The sequence below is a fragment of the Lytechinus pictus genome, chromosome 18, assembly GCF_037042905.1.
Source record: "Lytechinus pictus isolate F3 Inbred chromosome 18, Lp3.0, whole genome shotgun sequence".
Classification (NCBI taxonomy): Eukaryota; Metazoa; Echinodermata; class Echinoidea; order Temnopleuroida; family Toxopneustidae; genus Lytechinus; species Lytechinus pictus.
Window position 1 is genome coordinate 12,908,903 of NC_087262.1, and position 20,154 is coordinate 12,929,056.

A 20,154-nucleotide genomic window follows, 5' to 3' on the forward strand; every position below is an offset into this window, starting at 1 on the left:
GTAACTGCACTGAAAAACATCATAGGCCCCGCAATAATTGTGAATCCGTTAGATACTTGTATGATAATCTTATGATTAAAATGAATATGATCTTATGGGGACCCTACGATAATCATATACCAAATGTTGATGGGGCATAATGCACTGGTTCTCTTCAATATAGTGGGGTGACTCGATTATCAATCCGCCTCAATTGAATGGAAGTTTGAGTTTCATAGCTTGGTTACTTCAGGAAGTTCCAGGTATCCAGACATCTTTTCTTGTTCATTCAACCACTTCACAGATTCTGAAGAAACACAATAAATGGGATTATTTGTGTAAATTCAATTTCAAATCAAATTCGCATTGCAGTTTAGAAATAAAATAAGAAACTTAAGTGTGAAAATTAATGATTCACCATACATGATACATCAACCATATTGCTGAAATTCACAAAAATGTCTGAAGCCCAAAGGGGTTTAAATCCCCCCTCGAGGCTATAAACGTGCATGTACACAGACCATGATCCAAATATAAAAAGGTTAAGGTGCACATTCGGACAAATGGGCTTTTTTGTGCTAATTTTAGAAATATAAAATCTTGAACCCTTCCCTCCTCTCTGAAAAAAAAGAAATGAATTTGAAATTAATTTGAAATTAATTTTTGTCTCACCTGCATAGCAGTGTAAGACTATAGGCGTCGCTTTTCCGACGGCGGCGGTGGCGGTGTCAACACCAAATCTTAACCGAAGGTTAAGTTTTTTAAATGACAGCATAACTTAGAAAGTATGTAGACCTAGTTCATGAAACCTGGCCATAAGGTTGATCAAGTATTACTATACATCCTGCCTGAGTTTCATGTCACATGACTAAGGTCAAAGGTCATTTAGGGTCAATGAACTTAAACCATGTTGGGGGAATCAACATCAAAATCTTAACCTAAGGTTAAGTTTTTGAAATGTCATCATAACTTAGAAAATATATGGACCTAGTTCATGAAGCTTGGACATAAGTATAATCATGTATCACTAAACATCCTGCATGAGTTTCACGTCACATGACCAAGGTCAAAGGTCATTTAGGGTCAATGAACTTTGACCGAATTGGGGGTATCAGTTGAATTACCATCATAACTTAGAAAGTTTATGGATCTGATTCATGAAACTTGGACATAATAGTAATCAAGTATCACTGAACATCCTGTGCAAGTTTCAGGTCACATGATTAAGGTCAAAAGTCATTGAGGGTCAATGAACTTTGGCCAAATTGGGGGTATTTGTTGAATTACCATCATAACTTTGAAAGTATATTGGTCTAGTTCATTAAACTTGGACATAAGAGTAATCAAGTATCACTGAACATCCTGTGCGCATTTCAGGTCACATGACCAAGGTCAAAGGCCAAGGAACTTTGGCCGAATTGGGGGTATCTGTTGAATTACCATCATAACTTTGAAAGTTTATGGATCTGATTCATGAAACTTAGACGTATGAGTAATCAAGTATCACGGAACATCCTGTGCGAGTTTCAGGTCACATGATCAAGGTCAAAAGTCATGCAAGGTCAGTGAACTTTGGCCATGTTGGGGGTATTTGTTGAATTACCATCATATCTCTGTAAGTGTATTGGTCTACAGCAGTTCATAAAACGTGGACATAAGAGTAACCTAGTATAACTGAACATCTTGTGCGAGTTATAGTAGTTTTCAAATTCAGCACTGCTGCTATATTGAATTGCGTGATGCAGATGAGACCGCCAGAGGCATTCCCCTTGTTAAGATATACATATTATTGGTAACCAGAAAGCTCTGTGTGATGAACACAGATCTATACAATAATTGTAGTGGTCACTATTAATGTATACCCCATTCCCATCTGGAGCATTTTGGCTTGGAAAACTAGTGGTTCATGTCTTTTACTAGGGTTACACTAAACTGTGGTCAGCTGGATTAAATCCCAAGGTGAGACATGCAAGCCTGTCAGATCAAATGGTTGATTGATTAAGACTAGGGGCTGTGTTGTTAATTGGGTGTTTGCAGCATTTTTCAGCAGATTTTTTTTAGGCCATCTACATTTGCATTTTGGTATTTTTATATTAATAAAGAAAATTAAATTAAACCCATTACGTCCAACCCCCGTTTGAGAACGGACCGCAGTTCAGATTGCAAACTGCAGTATTTTACCCCATTTTGCATTTGAAAATCTAAAACATCATTTCCAAGCCCAGGGGGCCGTTTCATAAAGCTGTTCGTAAGTTAAGAGCGACTTAAAGAGCGACTGGTGATCATCGCCAATGGTGTGTACCATTTACTGCAAGACAGGATCACCGGTCGCTCTTAACTTACGAACAGCTTTATGAAACACCCGCCTGATCAACCCCGCTTGGCCAGGTAATCCCCGCTGTCTCAATTTCACCTCCACAGGCCAGATTATGAGCGTTGAGCCAAGGACGAAATGATAAACAACAGCTGTACGTAAGACTTCTCTGCCTGTAGTAGGACCTTCTGAATGAAATTATTGTATTCTATATTTAATCACGTTTACAAAGGCTTATTGTATTCAGAAATTCAATGTTAGTCCATTTTTAATTTCGAATGAAGAAAATCGACCTCGAAATAAGGAAAGTAAGCGAATAGAAATGACGGCATGCTTACCGGGTCCTTACTCAGCGCTGCGCATGCATCCCATCGTGTGTGGCCCCCTGCTGTGACTGTATATGCCGGGCTGTTGTGTTATCTTCGGACCGAGGTCAAGAAACAGGTGTTTTGATACTTACATTGCATGCTTGGGGCAGTAGGGTTTGTCGTACTTGGAGAAGAGAATTGATTGCAAGGGAAACTGGGGTATAGGGTTCTCAAATGGAGGTTTTTCGTCATGCCAGAGAACATCACAGGTCTTATACTGAAGAAAATAGCTTCGCTAGCATTCTCATCACCATCTCAAGGTGGTTTCCAGAATCACTTTATTGTCTCGCCCACCAGAGGTGAAGGCGAGACTCAGGGATCCAAATGTTGTCCGTCTGTCACGAATCTAATGACACATAACTCTGCAACAGTAAGTCGCTTTTCAACCAAAACTTGGATAGTAGATGGACTTGGGGGACCTGCATGTTATGCTGCACTCGGAGGTCACATGGTAAGGTCAAAGGTCATTTTCAGGTCAACGTTAAAGTTTACATGCAAGACTCTCTTATGACATCTAACTCCGCAACCGTTAGTCAATTTTCAACCAAACTTGGATGGTAGATGGACTTGGGGGACCTGCATGTCATGCTGCAGTTGGAGGTCACATGGTAAGGTCAAAGGTCATTTTCAAGTCAACGTTAAAGTTTACATGCAAGACTCTATTATGACACCTAACTTGGCAACCGTAAGTCACTTTTCAACCACACTTGGATGGTAGATAGACTTGGGGGACCTGCATGTCATGCTGCAGTTGGAGGTCACATGGTAAGGTCAAAGGTCATTTTCAAGTCAACGTTAAAGTTTACATGCAAGACTCTATTATGACACCTAACTTGGCAACCGTAAGTCACTTTTCAACCACACTTGGATGGTAGATAGACTTGGGGGACCTGCATGTTAGGCTGCTGTTGGAGGTGACATGGTAAGGTCAAAGGTCATTTTCAGGTCAACATTAAAGTTTACATGCAAGACTCTCTTATGACACCTAACTCCGCAACCTTAAGTTACTTTTCAACCAAACTTGGATGGTAGATGGACTTGGGGGACCTGCATGTTATGCTGCATTCGGAGGTCACATGGTAAGGTCAAAGGTCATTTTCAAGTCAACATTAAGGTTTACATGCAAGACTCTCTTATGACAAGTGTAATTCCATCCCAGTCATTTCACAATGAAGTTTTGATACAATTCTGTTGTGTGCCCTCGCAAATCACGATATTTCTGGTTATTTTCATAAGTGGGCGAAACACAAAATCACTTTTGCCTTGTGTAAAGTGGTCTTGTTGCTATGTTAATGATGGTGCAAAATTTGAAACCACAGCATAGGCATTCCAGACACAGTGCTGAGTAGTGCGTCCAACATGCATACACTCTCGTTCTACTGGTTGAAGATTGCTTCCCAAAGAACAGTTAAGTCATCACCTACACTTCATTAAATCAGTTTAACTAGGCAAAGCTGTTTTGAATAACACAGGTGGTTTTCTGAACTTCATTAAAAAACAACCTAAGATTGCTCCCAAGACCTCTTCAAGTGTTCCCATTACATGATTAACTGGTTTACACTAAACTGGTTTCCAGTAAATCAGTTTAAAAAGTAGATTGGAACATGGTCATGGACACCGTTCTCATTATACTTTCTAACTAGTTTACTTGAAATCGGTTCAGGAAACCAGTGTGGAAGATCGCTTTGCTAGCGTTCCCATTTGATCATCCAAAGGCGATTTTCAAAACCACTCCACGTAAATTGGCCTTGTTGCTATGGGAATGCTCTCAGTGCTGGTGACATGTTTTGCTCGAAATTCAAACTGCAGTGCTATAGACATTCTACACACAGTGTGTGGAGAAGCAGGCTCCAAATGTGCGAAGATTGCTTCCCGAAGAACAGTTTTGTCCTCACGCTAAAACCAGTTTAACAATTAAGGCAAAGTGATGTTGAAAACTACATTGCGAGGTGGTTTCCCAAACGGGTCTGAGAGATCGCTTCCAAGACCGCTTCGATCGTTCTCATTACACTTTATACTAGTTTCTTCTAAACCAGTTTCAAATAAACTAGTTATCGGGCGGTTATGAGAATGGGGTCGTGGCTATAATGCAATAGCAGATGGCCTTGATAATAGGCTAACTAACAAAGTGGACAAAGAATACCAATAAACACAAGATCACAGTCAATGCATCTGTATTCTTTTAATTAATAGAAGCTTCTGGCATTGCTGTTCAATAAAACTGCCTTTTTCTAGTCTTAAAACTACATGTATTTGATTTTGATTACATATAAAACTTATATGGGCATTTTTTGTAACAGAACAAGATTTTAACTGATAAGACTTACATGACATGCCAAAAATCCAAGATTGTTACTTAGAATGACATCATACATCATCTATTTCCAACTGATACTTAAAAGTGCTTTTTTTTTACTAGGCCCACAAGTGTTTTGTAAAGGTTTTACAAGGACGCAAATGTAAAAGGCAAAATCAGACTTTGAAATTAATGGTATCCAAAACGTGTTTGGAAGCCTTGTTAACTGTTTTGGGGGTAACTTGGAGTTACTTTTTCATTTATGATTTTTTTTCTGCACTTCTTCCAAAGGAAAACTGACACCAAGCATCCCCATGAACAATTTGTGAAGCTTCCAAACATGTAAGTGCACCTTTGTCCCATAGAATATGAATGTTAGATTTTCAATTTTTTTTTTTACATTTGTGTCCTTGTTCCCGTAAAAACCTGAATTTTAAGGGTGTATAGAAGAAGATACTGCATTTGGTACCATAAAAGTAAAAAAAAAAAAAAAAAATCTTGCAAAAACACATTTTTAGGTACAGTTAAAGAATATTTTAATGTCCATAACATTTTGCACATTTCAAAGCAAATTATGCAGGAAAGAAAAACAAATAAAGTAGTTATACAGAAATGGGGAATCATTGGAAAGAAGAAAAACCTAAGATAGTGGATAAGAGAGATAAAGAGACATAGATTGATTTTAAAACTTCAGCAACTGTGGAACAAGCTACACATATACACATTGTTGTATAAAAATAATCTTCTCAGCAATAGATTGTAACTTATGAATTTTGAAAATAGATTTTCATCATAAGGAAGACACAATGGAAGTATGTATTTTTAGGCACCTGTATTGCTGAAATTCAGAGCCATGTCATTGTCACACTATATCTTCATTGACAAAACCATGGAGAATGTGGGAGAGAGCTGCACTGTGAAATGCAATTTTTATTTACCCAATATTTTTTGAAAATTACTACGAGTAAGGAAACATATTTATTCTGTAATCAATCATAAATATACCACCTTCTGCTTGTTTCATGTGCAAAGTGCAGCATAATTATTTTACACATTTCCTGCACATTTCTTTTCAGAAGGCAAGTTTTATTGATAGTAAATATTATTTATCACACTGTGTGGATGTGAATCAGTTTCTTGGCAAGAAAATTTTTCCTAAAATGGGCATACAAATATATTGGCATTCTTCCCCTATATCCAAAGATGAACATAGAGTACATTGTTCCTCATTCTACAAAGTGGGGTCAAACCTACTATTATTTACATGCAATCTATGTGATCTAAAAAGACTAGCTAATTATTAGACATTCTATAATTACTACATAGGGGGTTGGACTATATTGCTGTACTCCATTCCTGTTTGTACACATCCAATAGTCTCAAATTTCAAGGCATTTGATAGCCGTTCCTTAGCAAATCCTTTAACTTTGGTTATTCATATATTTCCAAGAAACTATACTGCAAGTGATTTGGGCCAAAAGGAAAAGCACAGTATAGTATAAGCAAAAGTACATGTAATAATGTTTAAATGTTTCAACTTTAATTTGTTGTTTTCATGTTTTTTTAAAGAAATACTTATTATTTACCGATTAGTCTATTCTGATGCCATACATCAACTGATCATAACAAATTTCTTCATATATGCTTTTGTGGAGATGCAAAGCATGGTGACCACATTGTAAAAGCAGTGCATTCACCGGAGAGAGAGAGAGAGAGAGAGAGAGAGAGAGAGAGAGAAAATGGATTAAAATTGAAGATAAGAAACATGCCCATATGACTAGAAGAGAAAGATGTATTAATCCTTTGAACCCTAAATTAATTGGGACAGTTGTGACCCTCATCCTGAATTATTTGCTGATATCAAGATTATTGGACAAATAAAGGAACCCATTACATTTGAAATGAATGATCTCCTATTCTCAAGACTCGAGCCCAGTCATGTCAGTGGCACCTTTCTCGGCTGGTACCCGGCTTGGCCGGGCTGATGTTGTTTAGCTGCCTGTACTAACCATAGTCTCAAATTTTGTCTTAAAATTGCTGTTTTAACGGAAGTAAAATTCAGCAATAGCTTATGCATAGTCCATACTACTCACCATGTATTATAACAAAAGCCTCCGAGGTAAGGTAGTATATTTGGGTCATTTATTATTCATAAGCTAAAACCTTGTCAATGAAAGCCAATCATCAACGGAATTATAAACAATAAGTATCAACTGAATATCTATAAAATGATGTCATTTTTAAAGGTCCTGATACCTAATACCCTTGCTTTTCGAATCACATGACTTGAAGCTGGTATTCTGGCTTTTCGGGTTGAACGGGTTAAAGGACATGTCCACCCAAACAAAAGTTGACTTTCATAAAAAAGAGAAAAATCCGAAAAGTATAACAATAAAAATTAATCAAGATCAGATGTAAAATAAGTCATGAGGACATTTTTCAATTTTCGCTTTCTTCACAAAACAGTTATATGCCCATCCTGGTCAGTACATCTGCAAACGTTGAAATATTATATAATGATGATGCACAGCATTTGTATAGCGCCATGTATCTGTCAAAGACATTCAAAGGCGCATTTTTGGAGGAGCCAGCCAATCTGGGTCACCTAGAAGGGCGCGCACACAGAACTGTGACCCGCAGGTCTCTCCTCCCGATATAACTGGTTGGGGGAATGTAGGTGGACCACTAAACCGGTTTTCCCCTACTCTTATTCGAATAGTGCAGTGTGAACGTGCAAAGGTGGTGACTGTCCTCTCACGAGTCCTCCATTTAATGTCCTTATCCGAACGGACAGAGTGTTTTCTACTGTAACATAGCCTGCATCTATGAAACAGGGGAGAGACATTTACACACAATGCACTGGCTTCACTCATCCACCCATGATGGACTCGAACCCATGATCTTTGGTTCGACAGGCAGACACTTTACCATAATTCAAACAATACCCCAAAAATTGTAAATAAGGGACAACAACAACTCTCTTATTTGCACATCACTGATTTTCAGCATTATACTTGTTTAATTTTTATCTTTTGATTCATACCAATATATTTCTGGGGTGGACTTGACCTTTAAGGAATTAAGGAATTAAGAATGATTTGCACAATCATCTTGACTCTCTGGTTGAAGCAGTCTATGTTGCTCATCAGCTCCAGAGTATTTCTCTCTTTCCCCGAGTGCGGATGTCATGCGGTCAGAGAGGATACCCTCAACTTCCATACTGGAAGACTCCATGTCTGTAAATAAACAATATAAATCAGAGTTCTCAGTCTCTTATAATAAAAACATGGTTTTGTGATAAAGTGTGATACCAGTTCTGAAAAACAAGATAAATAAAATAGAAGCCATTGAAGCCTCCCCATGATATCCAATAGTATATCTTATATTACACTGGAAAACAACCAGACTGAGTGCTTTCTACTGGGCTGGCCCAATAATTTGTGCTTCATTTCTTGATTAACACAACTGACCAGATCTAGATTGGGATTGATTCTTTTTTGTGCACAAGTTATAAAATCATATCAAATTGAGTTGCCTTATTTGTCCATACATTGGTAAACTTGCATAGAAATATTGTTCCAGAAAATGGCAGTAATATATTCTTGTAATATATATTTGTTCCAGAAACACATCGAATAACTCAACTTTTATCTTGTTTTATCTCATGTTCATATATTTTGGAGCTGTAGTGCATTTTTATGCCACCGCCCACTGTAAGTGGATGCAAGAAGCATTATATTCTGAGGTCAATTTTCCATCCATCCTTTCTTTTTTTCATCCTGAGACAACTGAAGGAAAGTTTCATTTTATCCTAAATTTCTATGAAATAAATACAAATACATGCAATAATGTAGTTGAATTTGCATGGGTTCTACCTTGAACAGGTTGATCGATTCCTTCAGTGGCGGATGATGTTGCCTGTTCGCTGAGTGGCTTAGTAGGTTCTCTGGTCAAAATCTTAGTCTGGGCTGTTGACACATATAGGTAAATGTTTCGAAGTATGAAAATAATCAAATGCAGTTTCATTATACCAGTCACGAATTCCTCACTTTTTATATAGTAAGTAGGAATACATGACATTGTTATAGTTTAAAGCTTGCAAGTATTTAGCACCTATGCAGTTATTGTGCACAAGTACGGGTACTCTTTGAAATAACTGTCGAAACATGTATTAGAAAATAAATGAAAGGGTATGAGATGCATGGTGGTACTGATGGTAGTTAGTAAAGAGGGCATTTTGATATCTCAGTTATTACCACTCAAGTTATATGATTTGAATATGTCTCATGCATATTTCTGATTTCTGAAATGACATCTTATGACATGCGAAACCAGTTTAATTCTCATTTACCTCTTACAAAACAAATGTTGGCGTAAATTCAGTTATTTTTATAAAGGACCCAAAATTTGGAATGCTCTGTCAGAAGAAATTTAATCAAGTCCTTCATTAAATGTTTTTGAAAAGTATTATAAGAAACTACGGTTTCAAAACTACATGTGAATTATCAGGCTCATTTTCATCTGAATGTGTCCTTTGCTATGTCTGTTTATCGCTCAATTTATTTCATATGTATCATCTGGTTACTCATTTGAAATATGCTCTCTTTTCATTTGTTCTTGTATATTACTTGGTTTTAATTGTTTGTGTCATTGGTGGCAGCATTTCATAAGACTTCAATGTTCTTCTAAGCTGTCTTCACATTCCATTTTATGTTTTATTTTTACCTTGTAATTGTTTTTAATTTTGAATTAAATAAATTGAAATTGAAGTTTATGAAGTAGCATAATTGGTCAGTTAAATTAGTATGCAGTTCAATTACGAGATATACCTTTAGGAGGAAGAACAGAATGGCTGATTCCTTCACTAGTGGATGGTGTCAGTTGTCGGTCGAGTGGTTCAATAGGGTCTGTGGTTTCAATCCGGATTGCTTGGGTTGATGCATCATAGGTGACTGATAAAGGAGATACATGTTATCAAGGTATTAAGTAATCAAATCTATTGAACCTGACATGCACATGTAGTTTCTGATTTGTTTTATATGGTCAGTAGAAATAGATAAGCATTGTGGTAGTTGTACATCAATACTAGGTGATCTTTTCCTATGGGTTGACAAGTAATCCTTTCCCAAAAGAAATAAATATGTTTGCATGGTGCATAATAACTAGGAAATGTGTGGATGTTTCTCTTTTAGCTACCTGTACCCCTTTGAGACAAATCACATGTACTTTAGATTTATTTTGTAGATGATGTACTTCTACCTTGAATGGTTATTGCAGTGGAAGATGATCTAAGTTCTTGCTGATGAAGCCGTTCAGTTGGTTCATTTATCACAATCTCGTTTAAACCTTCAGATGCAAGACGTTATAAAGAATATTTGGCATGAGTGTAATTAAGTGCTATTTCATTAAACACGTAGGCCATATTAAAAAAAAGAGGTTAAAAGAGTCTACAGCTAAAAGGGAAGGTTTAAAACGTATTTGCCAAGGATACATGGCAGTTTAATAGTAGAGATATTACTCTAGCTTGAATTTTCAATTCTTATCTTCAAGGAGGGGGGATAATGGCCCACCGCAATGTTTTTGTGATGAATGTGTAATAGGAGGGGGGGGGGGTTGCCCCATCTTTGTTTTTTCAAAGTCTTGCACATCATTCGAGAATGAATTTGTGATACCTGGGTACAGTGGCGTACCTAGGATTTTCCACAGGGGGGGGGGGGGAAACCATCCGCCAAAAAATTTGACAAGCCCAAAAAAAAAAAGGACTTCAATCACAAATAAAGGATTTCGTACCAGAAAAGAATTTGACGAGCAAAAAAGATATTCAAGCTCGTCAGGGGGGCAAAAAAGGTCTTTCATGCTCGTCAGGGGGGGGGGGGGCAGGGATACGTCCTTTGCATGGGTTGTGGGTCGTCAGGGGGGGGGGCAGACTGCCCCCTCTGACCCCCCCCCCCCCCCCGTAGGTACGCTAGTGCCTGGGTAGATTGTTACAACATTATGTAAGTGTATGCCAAACCAAAAATTGCTTTTAAAAACCTATGATTTTTTTGTGCAAATCAAATGCAAATTCTGTTGTAGCCAGAATTGATAACTGCACCATTATTTTTATTTAAGTAATTAACGTCAATTTATTTCATGTTAAAAAAGTATTGCCAACAATTCCATTGATTTTTTCAAAAAAAATTAATTAGAAAAACCCCAAAGGAATAAATTAGAATTAACAATAACATAGCGAAATAGATATTTTTTATGCCAATACATTAATATTCATATGATCAGAATATTACAAGAATATCTCTTAACAGTAAGTTAGTAGTTAAAGAACTTTAAAGCTTGTCAAATTCTAATTCCATGCACAAATTAGCATGAGGAATTCCCATAGATTTTATGACATTTAGCTATATTTATGTAACTTTGTATATTACATAATTTTCTACCATTGTGCAATTTTTTGTTGCGATCTTGGAATTTGTGACCAAGATCATAGGAAGGCCATAACGCCCCCTCCCCCCCCCCTCGGGATGACCAGACTCGATAGGCCAGGACTACTAGTATTGGGGTTCAATTGCAATATGGTTTGCAGAACTTTCAAATTTGAGATCTACCTTCAGTAGGAATGGGTGATGCCTCTTGTTCCCGTCGTTCGGAAGTAGCTCTGGGTGTCCCTGTTGCAAATGAATAAGGAAAACAATGAAATACATCAGTAAATACAAGCCTACAAAATCTTGATTTTGATATATGAGATGAATGTTTATCATCCCGGGGACCTGATCGTTGCAGAAAGAGTTGCGTTTAAACTCTTCTTAAGAAATCAAGTCCCTAATATGCGAGTTTCATTGGTTACAAATCAAGTTGCAGTTGATTTTTTGATTGAAACTCTTTCTGCAATGGGCCTCTGGGGTGTTAAAACCTTGTATATTTCAAAGTGAAAAAAAAACGAGGGCAGCTTAGAAAAAGCTGTATTTCAAACCTATCCTAGGAACTTTGGTAAGTTTGTATTGTCTGAAAACTGTTATTCCTGGAGAAAACTATTTCTGGGCAAAAGAATGTTGAAATTATCACGGCAGTCTTGCAAATTTACAGAATGTGGGGATATCCTTCAGAATGAATGTATATAGTTGTCCGTAGGTTACATGTATCTATAGAGATCGGGGGGGGGGGGGCACTTCCATTGATGAGTGGATACCATGAGTGAACATGGGGTTTCAAAAAGCAACCTAAACAAGTATTTTCCATGTTCTGAAAATACACCTCTCAACAAGTATTGGCGCATGAAATACTACCCTTAACAAGTATTAGAAACAAAACAGTACCCTTAAAGGACAAGTCCACCCCCCAAAAATGTTGATTTGAATAAATAGAGAAAAATTAAACTAGCATAACACTGAAAATTTTATCAAAATCGGATGTAAAATAAGAAAGTTATGGCATTTTAAAGTTTCGCTTATTTTTCACAAAACAGTGATATGCACAACTCAGTGACATGCAAATGAGTCGGTCGATGATGTCTATCACTCACTATTTCTTTTGTTTTCTATTGTTTGAATTATACAATATTTCATTTTTTACAGATTTGACCATAGGGACCGACTTGACTGAACCATATAGTATTAAACAATGCTAATTCCAGATGTATAGGGAGGAATTAATCAATTTTCACTTGACAATGAAGAGAAAATGAGAATATTTCATATTTCATATAATAAAATACAAAAGAAATAGTGAGTGGATGACGTCATCAGTCTCCTCATTTGCATACTGACCAGGATGTGCATATAACTGTTTTGTGAAATTAAGTGAAATTTTAAAATGTCATAACTTTCTTATTTTACATCCGATTTTGATGAAATTTTCAGTGTTACGCTTGTTGGATTTTTCTCTTTTTATTCAAATAATTTTTTTGTTGGAGCGGACTTGTCCTTTAACAAGTATTCCCTTACTTTGACCCCCTAAACAAGTAAATCTACCCCGGGGGGGGGGGGGGCACTTACATTGACGAGTGGATACCATGCGCGACCCAAAAAACACGTAAATAGGATGTCTTTTTCAAGATAGGGCATGTTACGTATGTAACGTGATCAGGGTGTCAAAAACACAAAAATAATGAAAAAGGGGTATCTATTTCGCTAGGAAAGTACGTTTTTAGGGTCAAATTTGCAGGGATGATAGAACAAAGTGAAAATGTTTTATGAAGGATGTCCTTTTTGCCACAGTATTTAGAGTCCGATATGCGACGATTTGAGGTGTGGAAGGTGGGGTCGTACACTCGTACTAAACCAAATGATGTGTAAAGGTAAAACCGACGACCTAAGGACCCGTGACATAACAACAAAATATTCCTGTACTTGTTTAGGGGTTCATTTTAGGGAATACTTGTCAACAGTGTGGTTTTGTTTCCAATACTTGTTAAGGGTAGGGTTTCACACGCCAATACTTGTTAAGGGGTGCATTTTCAGAATATGGAAAGTACGTCTTTAGGGTGATTTTCGAGACCCCATGGTTGTGCATGTTATCCACTCGTCAATGGAAGTGCCCCCCCCCCCCCCGGGAGATCTGCAGTGATAGCTCAACAGCCCCAGCATTGGCAGCAATATTTTTTCTAGTCTGTGCAGGGACATTACAATACAAGAGAAGCACGCAAACGAACCGAGTAATGGATGTCTGCTTTGAAGTTAAGGCCGTTGGGAATACATACCACCTCATCTCCAGGAGGACCCAAAACAAGTAGTGTTGGTGCAAAAATGTACATCCTTTATAAAGTATTATAATATTTTGTACCCTCGCAATAAATACGTAGCTTTCTTATTTTAGTGTTTTTGACACCCTTATTATGTTATGTACGTAACATGCCCTATCTCGAAAAGGAGATCCTTTTTATGGGGTAATTTGGTTGCGCATGGTCTCCACTCGTTAATGGAAGGGCCCTTACCCCCCCCCCCCCCCCCGGATAGAGATGCAATATTATGTGATTACTATCTTTCAAAGACCTGTAACAATTTGCTCCATGATGACAATCTAGATAGTACTTAAAAAAGATTTAAATACACAACCAATTAGATAATAATAGTCGGTTCTTGTATAACACATTATAAATAACGTCTCTATGCGCTTCCAAAGGACTTGGATATTATTACCCCGGCTGTAGCTCAAGCAGCTTTCACGCGTTCAGCATTTCATTCCATTAAAATTCCATTAATTCTGGATTTTATATCCTTATGATGGCAGTTTGACATTATATGATTATTTTGCTGTGATCAAAATGAAGATGAATGAAAAGTTGGATGTTCTTACCAGTCCTGCTATGAATGTATCTAGAAAGCTGTGTTAAGGCTCTTTGTATCTCTTTCCTCAGCACCAGACAACTAAGTATGGCAAAGCCAATAATCCCCCAGATTGATGGTCCACTTGTAGATGGTTCACGATGATTTGGACAAACTGTTGTGGGTGTGGTGGTAGCAAAGGACTCAGATCCATTTGCAGTTTGTACAGGTGTATTCATTTCTGTACTTGTTGGGGTCACAGGTGGTACTCTGATGCGAAAATCACCAAATATGTATACACATTCTCCATGATTGATCTTTAAGTTGGCCGCAATCTCATCTGTATGTTCTGCATTATGTAAGGTCACAGTATAATTACATATATATATGCCATTATTCTGTGTACAATTCCATTTTGCGATCCATTTATTGGCGTTTTCCAGGTAGGCTGTGACATGTGTACCACTTATAATGGTATCTTTCCCGTTGAAGACAGAGACTTGTGTCTCGCTCAAGTTCGAAGGAGAATGCATTTGCCACTGAAGATTTAAATTGTCTCCCTCATTTACAAGATTTTCATCCTTTGGGGTGTCCAGTACACAAAAGTATGTTGGTTTTGGGTACTGGGGGCACCCACCAATAACTACCTCTGTTGAGGCATTTATAGGAGGCAAACTGTTCATACAAGCAACAATGAAGATATTCATCATGACCAGTCTTAGAGGCTTCATGTTGTTCATCTCTGGGTCTGGGTGCTGTATTTGTAGTGAATGGAATGACATAATATTGATTGTTAACTGTATGAAGCATTTACATGTAGGTGGCAAGAACTCATATTTTGTCTGTCTAACTGATAAATAGCTACCTCACGTTTGCTTGGCCAGGTCTCTGCTCAATCAGTGAAAATCCCTGGCTGAATTACGAGTGACCATTCCGCAAAAAGAGTAATATTTTATTGAGCCAATGTGCAATAATTATCTGTCCATAATAACCATATTCCCAGCAAACCCAAGCTTGAGGGTGTATGCATCAAAGTGCATGTGCGCATTATGCATGTGCTCCTGCACTGTAAGAATTTATGTCACAATTCGCCAGGATTATTTCATCAACTTCGTGAATAGCCTGAAATCAGAAGTACCAACAGGTAAACAGGCACAGAAATCGCTACAAATAATAGCTTAAATTAAACATACTGCTGTAGGTAATTTTAATAATATTGACAAGCGTTAATTTTCGGGAGATACCAAATTATATTTCCCTCTGTAGACCCATATTGCCCTCATCAAGATTCTGGACTATGAGAACACCTTGGGAAATATATATCATTTATCTCAAAGCCAGTCAATATAAGTATAAATTGATTGATTGATTGATTGATTGATTGATTGATTGATTGATTGATTGATTGAAGGATTGTATTGAAAATATCCATTCTCGCAGTCCAAAGACTGAATTGCAATGGTTACAATGTATGTACAAGATAAAATAAATGATATAATTAAACTTTTGATTCAAGAAATAAATAGTAAATGAAATAGTTACATGCATGCACATTTGAAAGTAGTACTCTTTGGAACGATTATTAATGAGTAAATAATTCCATTTTAATTTCATTTCAATTAAATTCAATTTATTAGATTCGCATCTTAAAAAAATGAACAATCCAACCAATGTAAAAATAACATTCATATATCGACCATCAATGAATTTACTTCATAATGACTAATGACTGTCTTGTGGCAAGTAATTGGTACATGCCAGAGGCCATTGACCTATCAAGGTATTGCACCTTCTTACTGCACCAGAAAATAAGAAACTTTAAAACGAAGCAAAACAATTAAAACAAATCAAATATCTTCCACAAAATCAAATGTACTTCTCAAACCCAAGCTTACTTGATGGAGAATTAAGGGAAATTATTGTAAGAATATTGAAGATGAAACCAAACAAGTGACTTGCATGACTTCAATGAAATGCAGGTGCTAACATGTGCATTTATGTCAAAGTTTGTTCAAAAGGTTACTTTTACAAATTAAGCTGAAGGTAAATATGTGAATAAAAATATATATATATAGCTTTTAAACAGTACAATGGTTCTCTATATGATATTTAAAAAATAATATTTTTTTTTATTTCTATAATGTTGTGGGACTGGTCAATGTCAAGGAATAGCCGTTACGAAGCATAGAAACATTAGGCAAAACTCTGATGGAACTTTAACACAGAAGAGAATACACCCTTATTTCCTCCTTTTTCAGGTTTATTCTAACTATTGCTCCTCACATTTAACAAAAGTCAAGAGAGCAACCACAAGCATCAAATTATCACATCAGCAAATGTTGGCTAGCCTGATTTCAATGAATTATTGTAGTTATAGTGATGATACTAATGAATAGATAAATAAATTAAAAAAAATGAATACATGTAGTTACGTCAATGAATACATCACATACTAACCTTTACTTCCATAAATGCATGAACAAATAAAAATTTAGCTACAGAGAGGCCGTAAAAAGCCTGCCTGTATCTTGAGATACATGTACTGTGTAAAAATTCCTCATGGCAGTATAAAAAAGTATTCTTTTCTTAAAATAAGGTCTTTATGGTAATATCCCACAGGGTTTGGTTGGCAGCTCTGATTAGCCTAAAGTATCTACAGTAAATTCAAAGCAAATCTTTCTGGAAATAACTGTCGTGTGATCGGTAATATTGTCTTTCAAATGGCATTTAGTGCATCGCTTGACATACTGTAGAAGATGATGGGCAATATGCCTTTAGCACCAGCTAGTGTACTACCTGTTTTGTCCTGTAGGCAACATGGCGAGCACGCAGCGCAATGAAAGTTAACCATTGTACCTGCCGCATTTGCCAAATGTGATAAGCAAGAGGATCCCCCATAAATCTTCCATTGATTGAATTCAATAAATTTATAATTTGTGTAGTTAAGTGTATTGACTTACCAACTTTGTCCGTGAGAGGTATCTAAAAAGCACTAAAAGCCATATACACGTTGTTCAATGACTGCTTGTTCGACGGTGGGAAGATAACTGTCCGATAGAAATACAATCCATGAACTGTATCATCCCTACAATGGTTTTGATACTAAAAAACATCCTGCCTAATGGCATGTTATAAATGAGGCGTGGTCTGTCTATGACAGATCAGAAATTTCTTTATTATATATTTTTTAGCATAAATGTTTATTTCCAAGTTTTCCTGAAATCTGTTTGGTCAATTTCTTTTAATTTCATCGTATAAAGTCGGACGTGCAGCTTAGCTTTTCAAGGTCATCAGGTCATGATGATGTCATCTAGGTGCCATTTTGTAAAATTCTTTATTTGATCATATCAACATAACGGATAATCAATTATATTTACATCCAATAAATTTAGGTCAATTGTTGATGTCATCAAAGGTCATGCAAAGGTCATGTCGTACGTGCGCATCAAAATTAATAAATGCTTAAAATTGCCTGTGATTAATTTTGGGTATGTTTCATGGTATTTGAAGCATTTCAACATTTTGTGCTCATGTATGTGGGCATCTTTTAGTGCGTAACATTACCATTACGCAACATGAAATTGCAGTTTTTTCTGTGTCTGAATTGATAATTTTAAGGGATGGTCCAGGCTGGAGATATAAAATTCACAAAGCAAAATGCTGAAAATTTGATCAATATTGGATAACATTAATTAATGAAGTTATTGATTTTTAAAGATTTGCATCATTCCGATGAAGCCTTTTAGGCATGTCTTTATGAATATTAATTAGGTGGATTGATGATGTCATATCCCCACTTGTTCTTTTGTATTTTATCATGGTATATAAAATTAGGTTTATTCAATATTTTTCTACCAAGAACTAAAACAATTGGATTGACAACTGAATAAGTGCATTTCATTTACTGCCACAACTTATTTCATCATAATGCAGACACATTGTTTACACATGTATGAAAAAAAATTAAACATCTATGATTTCATGTAATAACATAAGAAAAAGGAAAGTGGCGGTGTTAGTTCATCAGCCTACCTAATGAATATTCATGACCATGTGCATACAACTGTTAAAAAAAAATATTGATAAACTTTAAAATTCAATAACCTCATTATTTGTTATCCGATTTTGATGAAATTTTCAGCATTTTGCTCTGTGAACTTTACCCTATTTATTTAGATTTAAATATTTTCAGCCCCGACCATCCCTTTAAGTCTGATCAAATAAGGTGGTTTCAGACCGCCTCGAAGTTCGTCAGTTCCAGGTATTCTCTGATCGGGAAATTTACCCCGATCAGAAAATACCAGGTATTTTGGTAATGTGAAAGCAAACTACGCGTAATTTCCCCGAAAGAAAATACCCGCTAAATAGTAGGTACTTGGCGAAATTACGATAACTTTCGCAGGGATTTTTCCAAGGTCACATGTGTTTTGGCGATGTGAAAGCAAATTACGGGAACTTTTAGCCCAGCGTGTCGTTGGGTGCAGCGCCGTGGATGGCTGCTTGGCTAGTGATTTTGAATCTCGCGCCTTGCCTGCTTATCAGACCATACTGCGCATGCTCGTAACTTCAGGAACTTATCCCGAAGGGTATGTTTCAGGGCGGTGTGAATGCAGGAATAATTAATGGGTATTTTTCAGCCTAAAAAAAGTTCTCGTAATTTAACGGGGATTCTTGTGATCGAGGCGGTTTGAAACCACATATTGATACTTCGATCAGTTCTCTACAATCATCTTGAAACTTGGAGAGTAATCCCTTTCAGCAGCTTCAAAGCTATCCCGGGATGAAAACATTCTGTGTATCAGTGCGAGGTGCCATGGTGAAGTAATTTGAAATTTCACTTATATACATTAAAAGTGAGTGTGCACTGTGCAAGTAAAAACTGCCTCTTGGTTTACAGCATAAGAGACCCAACAGGAGGGCATGGGCATGCACTCATGTGGGCCGGCTCAGCGATGAGGCAATGAGCATCCATTAAATTTTGCAGCCATTGTGCGCGCAAGCTCTAGCTATAAGCCATATATGGGCAAAAACAAGCCTATTGAAAATTCACTTTAGCTCTTTTGAATGAGTGGGGACCCCCAATTTTTATTTCATATTTCGTTAGATTGTGAATCAGATATGATTTCATGTCTCATTTTACCCTCAATTATATCAAGAGGTCATCAAAATAGCGTCGGAACTCAAAATTTCCATTTTGCGTGTTATGATGTCACCGTAATTATGCAAATATGACTTACCTTACCGCTGTTCCTTCTCTTTGAAGAGGTTGGATGTCATGGTTTTCCATCTGTCTCTATCCAGTGCTATCTTGCAGCATTCATTTATCTTGACTCTAACTCTGTAAATATTGGTCAATTTTCAATATTTCATAGCTGAGGGCTTATTCCTCTGAATTCATGCCTTTAATATTCATTTTGATAAATGGATCATTTTGAAAAATGGCAATTCATAGAGGCATGTCATTGAAGCTCGGTTGACACTTGCAGGTATTGTGGTCCCCGCAAAGTTTGCACAGGGGCATGCACACGCACTCATGCGGGCCAATGCGCGAAGTATGTGTGCCAGCTTTGCGGATAGGTGTTTGCCAGTGCGTGAAATGTGTGCCAAAATTTAAGACACGTTGAAAATATTGGCATGCGGTTACAAATTTGTGAACTGTTCGTGAACTATGCGCAACCTATAGTTGTGCCACAGTGTGGCATCAAATTAGAAAAAAAATTGGGTGCAAAAAATAGTAGGCACAACCCGCGGGGTAGTGGCACGCAGTTCACGACTAGTTCATGGAATAGGCTAAGCATACTTCACGCATAGTTCGTGAATGATATGCACAATATTGTGAGTGCAGACCAGATGATCAGTGTAAGTCGTCCTAATCAATGAACGTAGAGGGTGTCAACACCAGAACGTTGGAATATTGAAATTTGCGCTAGGTGTATGTCA

The 20,154-nt window shown here is 37.0% G+C and overlaps 1 protein-coding gene across 3 annotated transcripts; it reads right to left on the reverse strand.

The window, feature by feature from the left end:
- Positions 1-205: 205 nt before the first annotated feature.
- Positions 206-19,554, reverse strand: LOC135157486 (uncharacterized). 3 transcript variants are annotated; one of them, XM_064113219.1, is made up of 7 exons: positions 17,175-17,262; positions 14,246-14,969; positions 11,560-11,619; positions 9,787-9,909; positions 8,833-8,925; positions 8,001-8,193; positions 206-286 (listed from the first exon to the last, which is right to left on the reverse strand). In XM_064113219.1, the coding sequence occupies exons 2-6, from the start codon at positions 14,952-14,954 to the stop codon at positions 8,045-8,047; spliced, it is 1,134 nt and encodes a 377-aa protein (XP_063969289.1). In that variant the 5' UTR covers positions 14,955-14,969; positions 17,175-17,262; the 3' UTR covers positions 206-286; positions 8,001-8,044. The 3 variants fall into 3 exon arrangements, with proteins under 3 accessions (XP_063969289.1, XP_063969291.1, XP_063969290.1); XM_064113221.1 differs by lacking the exons at positions 206-286; positions 17,175-17,262 and adding an exon at positions 19,452-19,554 and having other exon boundaries at positions 4,829-8,193; XM_064113220.1 differs by lacking the exon at positions 206-286 and having other exon boundaries at positions 4,829-8,193; positions 17,175-17,292.
- Positions 19,555-20,154: the final 600 nt, after the last annotated feature.

Excerpts from the sequence above, each read along its gene's own strand:
- LOC135157486 (XM_064113219.1), bottom strand. The coding sequence starts at position 14,954 with ATGAACAACATGAAGCCTCTAAGACTGGTCATGATGAATATCTTCATT. Across the intron at positions 11,620-14,245 it reads ATACATTCATAGCAGGACTG|GGACACCCAGAGCTACTTCC; the intron begins GTAAGAACATCC and ends CATTTGCAACAG. Across the intron at positions 8,926-9,786 it reads TTCTGTTCTTCCTCCTAAAG|CCCAGACTAAGATTTTGACC; the intron begins GTATATCTCGTA and ends ATGTGTCAACAG.